Source organism: Grammomys surdaster, unplaced genomic scaffold (genome assembly GCF_004785775.1).
Source record: "Grammomys surdaster isolate TR1022 unplaced genomic scaffold, NIH_TR_1.0 207565, whole genome shotgun sequence".
Taxonomy (NCBI): domain Eukaryota; kingdom Metazoa; phylum Chordata; class Mammalia; order Rodentia; family Muridae; genus Grammomys; species Grammomys surdaster.
Window position 1 is genome coordinate 9,642 of NW_021624113.1, and position 9,982 is coordinate 19,623.

Genomic DNA, 9,982 nt, shown 5'->3' on the forward strand with positions numbered 1-9,982 from the left:
GCTACCACACAGGTGCAGCACCAGGTGCAGGGTGAACTCTTCTTGATGCTGGTCATGCTTGTTCTCCAACAGTGTCCCATGGACTCCCATCGATGGCACTATATACACCATAGTCACTGAGCACATAGTGAGATGGACTCTGGTGTGTTAGACCTACAATCCTATGTGTCTTTCAGGATTTTCCCAGCTGAGGATGACTCCTGTTGTTTCTCAGGAACAGGATGATGCTGGGGTAGGGAGGTTTCTCTCCTGAATCTTCACTAGCATTGGGCTGGAACTAAGTCCTGTATCTTGAGCTTGGGTTGTGTTTTTGTGTGACTTCTTTTGCATCCACATTCTACTATCATATCATCTGCAAATAGCGATATATTGACTTCTTCCTTTCCTATTTGTAACTCTCTATTTAGTTTGATGTTGGCTACTGGTTTGCTGTACATTGCTTTTACTATGTTTATAAAGAATGGAAACAGGCAACCTTTGGAGGTAGGAGGTCAGTGAACACTCCAGAAAGTAACAGAGACCAGGAAGGTGAGAGTCTCTAAGAATTCGAAGAGAAAGTTCTTACAGGAAAGGCCCTACAGTGAAGAGAGGAAATTCGTAGAGCCCACCTCAAGTAGAGAGGATATCAAGTGAGGGATGGGGTTGACATCCCACAGTGGAAAAACTCTGACCCAGAATTGTTCCTGTCTGAAAAAATTATAGGGACAAAAATGGAGAAGAGCCTGAGGAAAAGGGCATCCAGTGACAGGCCCAAATTGGGATCTCCCAAGGCCTTACACTATTACTGAGGCTATGGAGTGCTCACAACAAGGGGCCTATCATGATCACCCTCCAAAAGACCCAAGAAGCAGCTGAGTCAGATACAAATATTTACTCACAATCAATAGATAGTTGCTGCTGAGACCTGTGTTTGAATTCGGGAAAAGTTGGAAGAAGCTGAGGAGGAGGGTGACCCTATATGAAGACCAGCTCTCTCAACTAACCTAGACCCCAGTGATCTCTCAGAAACTGAGCCACCAACCAGCCAGCTTACACCAGCTGATATGAGGCCTCCAACACAGATACAGCAGAAGACTGCTACATCTGAGTTCAGTCAGAGAAGATGCACCTAACCTTCAAGGGACTGGAAGTCCTAAAGACTGGGGAGGTGTGGTGAAGTAAATAAAAAAATGCAAATGATAGCATATGCTGGTGAGGATGTGAGGATGTGAGGAAAGGGAACATTCCTCCATTGTTGGAGGAAAAACAAGTGTGGACAACCATTTTGGAAATCAATTGGATTGTTTCTCAAAAAATTAAGAATAGGTTTGCATCAAGATTCAGCCTTTGCACAAATGAGCATATACCCAAACAATGCCACACAATATCACAGGGATAGTTGCTCATCAGTGTTCATAGCAGCCTTATTCATAATAGCCAGGAACTGGAAACAACTTAGATGTACCTTATCTGAAGAATGGATTAAACAATTTAGTCCATCAACACAATGGAATACCATTCAGCTAATGAAAACAGAACCATCACAAATATTGCCCACAAATGAGTAGAACCTGACAATATCATTTTGAGTGAAGAAACCCAGAACCAGAAAGTCACATATGGTATGTATTCGGTTGTAAGACATTAGCTATGAAGGGCAGAAACCACACTACAATCCACAGACCCAAAGAAACAGGGTAAGAAAGAGGTCCCAAGAGAGGCTGTTAAATCTCACTCACAAGGGGAAACTAAATATCCATTAGAGGTGGGTAGGAGAAAAGATGAGGAGGGAAATGGGAATGGCAGTGAGATGTGGGGAGAGGAAGGTGGGAGAGGGTGGAGAGTGAGAACTGAGATCAATGAAGGGCATCATGGGGACTAGCTGGAAGCCTGTGAAAGTGGAGTATATGGGGGGTCTATGTAGGTCTAACCAAGCAGAGTCCTTCTCACTATGTGCTCAGAGACTGACGTATGTGTGGGGCCATCAACAGGAGTCCATGGGGCAATGTTGGAGAAAAAGCATGACACAATGTCCTAAGGAGTTCACATCCACTAACAAGTGTGATGTCTCTGCCAACTCTCTGCATCACAGAAGAGTGATGAGAGGCCCTGTGTGCCACAAGTCATCTGAGTCAAGTTCCTCGCACGGATAATCTAACTAGGAGAGGGCAGCACATTTTCCTTTTGAGCTTCATTCCTGTGGGGAGAATGGTGAGACTGAGCTCACAGCACTGAATGCAAGTCTTACTGGTTCACATGACGTGACCCATCACTTATTATCAGGTCAAGAAAAACAACTGGCCAGAAAAGAGGTGCCATATCCATGTGACACAAGGGGCATGACAGTTCACAGAGGTCATGAGATGGGGGTGTGGGAGCTAGGACAAAATCTGCCCCTTAGAAAGGGATATGAAACCGGGCAGTGGTGGCGCACACCTTTAATCCTAGCACTTGGGAGGCAGAGGCATGTGGATTTCTGAGTGGGAGGACTGCCTGGTCTACAGTGTGAGTTCCAGGACAGCCAGGGCTACACAGAGAAACCCTGTCTCGAAGAAAAAAAAAAACAAAACCAAACAAACAAAACAAAAACCAACCAACCAACCAACCAACCAACCAACCAACCAACCAACCAAAAACAAAAGCAAAAAACCCCCAAAAACCAAAAATAAAAAGGGATATAAAAAATAAAACTCAGCATATACTTCGAGTCTGGGATCTTTATAGTAAATGTATTCATCATTAATGGTTTGAAGACAAAACACAGACATAAACTGTAGTTAATACTCACATACTCTACGGAACTTTTTTGTGATTTATGGAAAATGGTCTGATATATCCTGGGCTGACTCAAGCTCACTGGATAACTACCTAAAACTCTAATCCTCCTAAGTCCAAGAGGTGGAGAATAAAATCACAGATATGAGCTATCACATCAGAAATATGCAGAGCTGGAGATTAAACCCAGGCCTCTCAGGAAATCAAACAAGTACTTTACTAATTTATCACTTTTCTCATTTGATAGATGATGTATATAGACAGCCACACAATAAACAACATGGATTTTTTTAGGTTCAGAAAAAAATGGGAAAATATTAAGTAACTTGTTAGCCCTGGGCCCATCCTTCAAAGTGATGCTGAGTTAGAAGATTTTCCTCAGAGAACACACTCTTAGCCTGGGATCATTACAAAAATGGAGGCTGAGAAATCTTAAGACCCAGAGGTGATGGATGACTACAGGAAGACTATTCTCTGAACATTGCTGAAAGGTTGAACACATGAGCTCACAGTGTCTGGACAGTATCTAAAGACCAATAAAAACCCAATACACACTAAAGCCAGCATGTGGATGGAAAACGAGAGATTGCACCATTAGGTCATGAGCTATTGGAACCTAAGAGCTCCTGGAAAAGAAAGAGTCAGTTTTCATTAAAGGTTTGGCTAATTATGTAAAGATGGCACAAACTACACTGAATACAAGAAGGAAAGAACAGATAATTAGATGTGTCCGAAGGACAATGGAAGAGGAAATAGTTTGAGAAAGAGTTAAATCAAAATGCATGGCTTAACATTTTGAACAACTGATTTCTAAAAATGAGGAAGAAACAGAGATGGTATTCTAGTAAAGATTGACACCATATTTAAGCTTATATTTAAATGAGATTTGGAGTAATGTACTTGTTACACCAGAAGAAAAATATGACAACCTGAGGACAAAAGGAAAAAATCAGATAATTGGCAAATATAATGTCATGAAAGTTTACTCAGACATAAAGAGGTGGCCCAACGGTTAAGAGCACTGATTGCTCTTGCAGAGGACCTGAGATCAAGCCCAAGCACCCATATTATGGTTCACAACCACTGGTAACTTCAGTCCCAGAGAATACAGTGTTCTCTTCTACATACAACATATTCAATGCACACACATGTTACACACACACACACAAACACACACCACAAACACACACACACACACACACACACACACACACACACAAACTGACACACACATACAAACACTTTAGGCAAAATACTCATACGAGTAAATTACATGAATATAAAACTAAATCCTTAAGACAGAAACGCCCACACAAAACATGCTTAGTCAGACATTAAGGAAGAGACAGACAACGAGATAATTCAGACCACTGTAACCACTTTGACAATAGACAGGAAATCTAGGTAGAATATCAATAAGCCATCCCCAAAAACCACAAGAATGGGTTCAGACCAAGTGCACCACTGTGCAAAAAGCTTCCAACCCACAAAGCACCCACAACACTGTCCAGGACACCCCACTGCAGGTCACAGAACAGGTCTCTGGATTAAGATGAGCTCACATCAAGAAGCACCTCAGCCACAGGAAAAACAAAGAATACACAAATTTATTAAATGAAAGGGAAAAATGAGAACTCTCATGAGATTGAGCAGCACATTTTAAGAAAATGAAGTTCAAGGGAAGAATCAAAAATAAATTCAGCTTAGTAAGGAGGGTAAGCGGATGGATAGGGTAAGGGGAAGGGAAGATGAAGGAATGAAGATTCAATTAACACAATATATACAGGAATAAAATTTTTAGAAAGTTTAAATTGTAAACACAGGACTCATTGTGGTGTCCCACATCTCTAATCCCTGCACTTGGGAAGCATAGAGAGGAGATCTCTATGAGGTCCAGTTTAGACTGGTCTACATAACCAGGTCCAGGACAACCAGGACTACATAGCGGAAGACTGTGTGAATACAACCACAAAGATAACTGAACCTATCAGCATAGGAAAAAAGTCAACAGAGAAAAATTAAAACACCAAACATTGAAAACTACAGAGTAAAACAGTTGTGTAGCTCACTGGTAGATTATGTACTGAAAACACTGGAGGCTGTTCCATCGATCCCTAACACAGAAAAATAAACAGAAAAAACACAATTTTACTGAGTTCTTTCTTTTGAACTGTGCTACCATGCAGACACAAACATGTCAATATTTGGCAAGGCACTGAAGGGAAGTCCATCATTTTTGAGGTTGAATTCAGTGTCACCATTGAGGATTCAGGACTAAGAAGTCATGTTATCAAAACTCTAGCAGCTGCTGAGATTTCCCACCAGCAGATGGAGGGAGACACAACCCTGGCTGCCTACAACATCCAGAAAGTTCCACCCCGTACTTCGTGCTGGGCCTGTGTGCTGCCATCCTCCAGCAACTCCATTGCTAGCTTCTCAAGTTTACAACTGCAACACAATGATACAGTGGTGCTCCCAAATGCTGCCCATGCCTGCACCAGTGTGTGTTGAACTTCAGCAGGAATCATGATATATTCATACAGCAACCACCATTATCCCAAACAGTTCCAATAAACCTGGAGAGCTGTTTTCACTAGTATCTCCATGACCACATAATTTGTTGACTAAGCAGAAGGACTTAGGAAAACGATGATGATAAGTGTAGGGACAGTGAGATGGCTCAGTATATAAGGGCCTGCTGCCAACTTAAGACCTGACTCTGATTGACAGGATCAACATGGTGAAAGGAAAATTTATTATTGAAATTATGTTCTGACCTCCACAGATGTTCTTTGACACACATGCATGTACATATACAAAAAAATATACAAACACAAAAAATAAACACTATGTAAATGAATAGAAATTGAATCCCTAAAATTGTACAGGAAAATAAAAATGTGAAAAAAAAAAACCAAACAGAAGCTATAGTGCCCAATGCTAATGCATCACTTGCGACTATGAAGAAAAGGCTGTAAATCTTACTCCAGGCAGATACAAACAGCAGGACCCTTCTCAGAAACATCAAAAATGTTGAAAAGAAGGAAATATTTCATGTAAAAATGTGAAAAGGAACAAAGCAAAACCACACTTAAATTTGTACTGTTGTGTGACATGATCACACATGTTTGCTACAATATGGCTCTGACAGTGATGAGCACAGGTGAGGCAGACATGGTGAGCTGAGGAAATGTCATCTGTGTAAGACCTGATTGCAGAGAGTCTACTGCCTGGCCTAGTCACAGAATTGAGGAAGTCAGAGAATAGAGTATGAGGAGAGAATTTCCACTTCCTGTGGGGCTGGTGAAATGTGATCGCATCATAAGGACAGCCCTGCCTTCAGGGCCATATCCTGTTTCCCAATCCCTTCAGAAAGGCTCTGTACCTCTGCCCTCAAGCACAGTTGCAGCCTCTGAGAGGAGATGCCATGACCTTCAACTTCACAGCCCTGCTGTGTCTTGGTGAGATGTGAAGAGGGGGAGGATATGCTGATGTCTAGAAATGACCAGGGCCAGTAGCTCATCACTCTCCCATCAGAAGACCACAGGGTCTCAGGCAGTTCTACAGAGAAGGGGTCTTGCTCGTCCTTAGGGACAAATCTCTTACAAAGAACTCTCTTCCAGGACTGACTCTGGGCCTCTGGATGCCATTGATTAGAGGTGAGTGTGTCTGCAGCTCTCCTGAAATGCTCTTCTCTTTGTATCCAGGGTCCAGACCTGGGCAGTGATGGTGGAAAACACCACATGTGTGTTATTCCTGGGGGTGGCTGGAAGGCCATGGGGTTAAGGACTGCAATCTGAACGTAGGTGTCCTGAGTCTTAGCTGCTCTGTTACTTGCAGGGTCCCTCCCTAAGCCTATTCTCAGAGCACACCCAGACTCTGTGGTCTACATGGGAACTAATGTGACCTTGTTGTGTGAAGAGACCATCGGAGCCAAAGAGTGCATTCTCTATAAAAATGGATATCCATATAGGAAAGTCACAAAGAACCAACAGAAGCCAGAAAACAAGACTGGATTCTCATTCTTAAATGTAGACCAACAAGATGCAGCACAGTATCAATGTTCCTATAGGACCCAGGCTAAATCATCAGACTTCAGTGACCCTCTGGAACTGGTGGTGACAGGTGAGAGAACACACAGGGTTCCAGGTCTCAGGTTTTCACTGTCCAGACTTGTGTCTGTTCAAAGGAATGCCCACCCACCCACACTGCCATCTCAGAGCCAAGGAGGATAATGAGGGCTGGCAACATTTAACTCATTACCACTTCTCTCCTAGGAGCCTACAGGAAACCCAGCCTTTCAGCCCAAACTAACCATGTGGTGACCTCGGGAGAGTATGTCACCCTCCTTTGTGAATCTCGGTTGGATTATCACAGGTTCATTCTGATGGTAAAAGGACCACAGAAGCTCTCCTGGAAGCAAGTCTCAAAATTTAACTACTCTACAAGGATGTTCCAGGCCCTGTTCTCTGTCGGCCCTGTGACCCCCAACCAGAGATGGATATGCAGATGCTACAGCTATTACATGAACAAACCACAGGTGTGGTCATATCCTAGTGAACCCCTGGAGCTCCTGGTCTCAGGTAAGGAACCCCACCATTTCCACAGAATGATATTGAAATGATACAGTCCCTCAGAGAGCACTTGGTATGTGTGCATGTGAGGATCCAGAGCTCATTAGAACTTGGACACACAGCACAGGAAACAGTTGGCCCCAGGTTTTAGAATGAAAGGCTGAGAATGACAGCAAAGCCCAGAGTTCCCAGTAGAGAGATGATTCTTCATGAGGCCTTCTGTTCATCTGGATCAGCTTTAGCACAATTCACTAGAGTTAAGGGAATCTGGAAGAACAGAGAGAGGAAGGATGGCAGTAGGTGGAGACGTTGAGGGCACCTGCAGAACTCAGCTCAGAGAACACAGAACCAACTAAGCACAAATCATCAGGGCTCACAGAGTCTGCATGGGTCTGTCCTAGGATCTCTGCACACATGCTGTGGCTGTTTGGCATGGTTTTGTTTTTGTTGCTGTTGTTGTTGTTTGGCTGCAGGGGGTTGCATTTTGCTGTGTACTCCTGGTTTACTGTCCTGGACCTCACTCTGTAGACTAGACTAGCCTCCAACTCAGAGATCCACCTGGCTTTCTCTCCTGAGTGTGCAGATTAAATGTGTTTGCCACAATCACCTGGCTTGCTTCAGGTTCAGTGGGAGTGGAGATGTCTCTGACACTTTTACCTACACATGAAATGTTTTGGCTCCCAGTGGTTTGCCTTGTCCAGTCTTAATATGAGGGTATGTGCCCAATGTTCTTGTATCTTGTTATGCCACATTCAGTAAATGTCACTGAAAATCCTTCTAGTCTCTGAAAGGAAATGGAGGTACAGTGAATCTGGGGATGAAGGAAAGTGGTGGAGGATTGTGTAATATTAGGAAAGAGGAGAGGATGGGAGCCTTCTTCCTGTGTATTGCATTACAGAAGAATAAATTAAATAAAAAGGAAAGCAACATCCACTGTGGGACATTCTCTGTGCCATTTTCAAACACACACATATGCTTCTCTCTTATTTCTATGTAGGAAAACTCCAAAAACCAACCATCAAATCTGAACCAGGCTCTGTGATCCCCTCCGGAAAAGCCATGACCATCTGGTGTCAGGGAAACCTGGATGCTGAAATATGTTTTCTGAATAAGGAGAAAAGCCAAGAAACCTGGAGCACACAGACCCTACAGGAGCCTCGAAACAAGGGCAAGTTCTTCATCCCTTCTGTGAGGAGAGAGCATGCAGGACAATATCGCTGTTATTGTTACAGCTCAGCTGGTTGGTCAGAGCCCAGTGACACCCTGGAGCTAGTGGTAACAGGTGAGGGGACTGTCAGATTCTCAACCCCAGGCTCTGCTCTCTGGAGTACTCCCCTCCCACAGAGTGATACATGAGAACATTGCTACACTGTGAGGACATGTAACAAACTTCCTCCTTTTCTCCTGGGAATCTATGGCTACTATAAACCCATGCTGTTTGTACTGTCAAGTCCTGTGGTGACAGTAGGAGGGAACATGACACTCCACTGTGCCTCACAGAGTCACTATGATAAATTTATACTCACCAGGAAGATGAGAATGTCACCAGCTCACTGGACACACAGTACATACCTTCTAGTGGACTGTATGAAGCCCTGTTTGTTATGGGACCCTTGACCCCAAAGCACACAGGGACGTTTAGATGTTATGGTCACTATGAGCATGCCCCATAGCAGTGGTCAGTACCCAGTGAGCTCCAACAAATTCTTATCTCAGGTAAGTCCTTACTTGTTATTCACCTATCATTTTCTGAGACCCTAAGTCCTTTGCCATGGCCTGCCCCTCTGCGGAGTTGCAGGTAGAGAAGGACTAAATGGAGAGACTGTGTACTCAATCACGGCCCTGCTTGGGGAGAAGCTGTGACATGTGCTGGGCAGGATGGGAGGTCAAAGGTTTTTAGTAAGAGCCAAGTCCTCAGTCACTGTCACCTTCCCTCTAGGGCTGTCCAAGAAGCCCTCTCTGCTGACTCACCAAGGCCATATCCTGGACCCTGGAATGAGCCTCACACTGCAGTGTTGGTCTGACATCAACTATGACAGCTTTGCTCTGTACAAGGTGGGGGAATCTAACATCATGCAGCACCCTAGCCAGTGGACGGACACTGGCCTCTCCATGGCCAACTTTACACTTGACAATGTGAGCTACTCCACTGGAGGCCAATACAGATGCTATGGTTTGAACAACCTCTCCTTTGAGTGGTCAGCATCCAGTGATGCCCTGGACATCCTGATCAGAGGTAAGGATCTACAGAGATTGAATTAGGTACCTAGCTGCTGCCTAACCTCTCATGGTTAAGCTGAGAAGCTGATGGCCAGGATGAGACAGGGGATCTTAGGAACAGATGCAGGAAGAGAAGAGTAGCAGCTGTGCTCAGTCAGAGAAAAGAGACAGAGACACAGGTTATCAAGATGAAATAATGTGTCATTTGAGCTAAAAATAAGGAAGCCAGCCTCTCGTCATCCACTTTTCCCTTTAGGACAGCTCTTTGACACTCCTTCCCTCTCAGTGAAGCCTAACTCCACAGTACACTCAGGAGAGAATATGACCCTGTTGTGTGGGTGAATGTACAGTATGGATGCTTTCATTCAGTCCAACCATGGAGTGAGGGAGAGAGAGAGAGAGAGAGAGAGAGAGAGAGAGAGAGAGAGAGAGAG

General features: G+C 44.0%; 1 protein-coding gene across 1 annotated transcript; it reads left to right on the forward strand.

Annotated features, from left to right (window-relative positions):
- The first annotated feature begins 6,117 nt into the window (after positions 1 to 6,117).
- On the forward strand, positions 6,118 to 9,648 carry LOC114615953 (leukocyte immunoglobulin-like receptor subfamily B member 3). Its single transcript, XM_028761533.1, has 6 exons — positions 6,118 to 6,215; positions 6,378 to 6,413; positions 6,595 to 6,879; positions 7,032 to 7,337; positions 8,326 to 8,610; positions 9,268 to 9,648. Exons 1-6 carry the CDS (start codon positions 6,182 to 6,184, stop codon positions 9,588 to 9,590), a joined length of 1,269 nt encoding a protein of 422 aa, XP_028617366.1. The 5' UTR covers positions 6,118 to 6,181; the 3' UTR covers positions 9,591 to 9,648.
- Positions 9,649 to 9,982: the final 334 nt, after the last annotated feature.

Bases quoted from the DNA above. Each gene is read 5' to 3' on its own strand.
- LOC114615953 (XM_028761533.1), top strand. From the start codon at position 6,182: ATGACCTTCAACTTCACAGCCCTGCTGTGTCTTG. The intron at 6,880-7,031 runs GTGAGAGAACAC...CTTCTCTCCTAG, and splicing joins TCTGGAACTGGTGGTGACAG to GAGCCTACAGGAAACCCAGC. The intron at 8,611-9,267 runs GTGAGGGGACTG...CCTTCCCTCTAG, and splicing joins CCTGGAGCTAGTGGTAACAG to GGCTGTCCAAGAAGCCCTCT.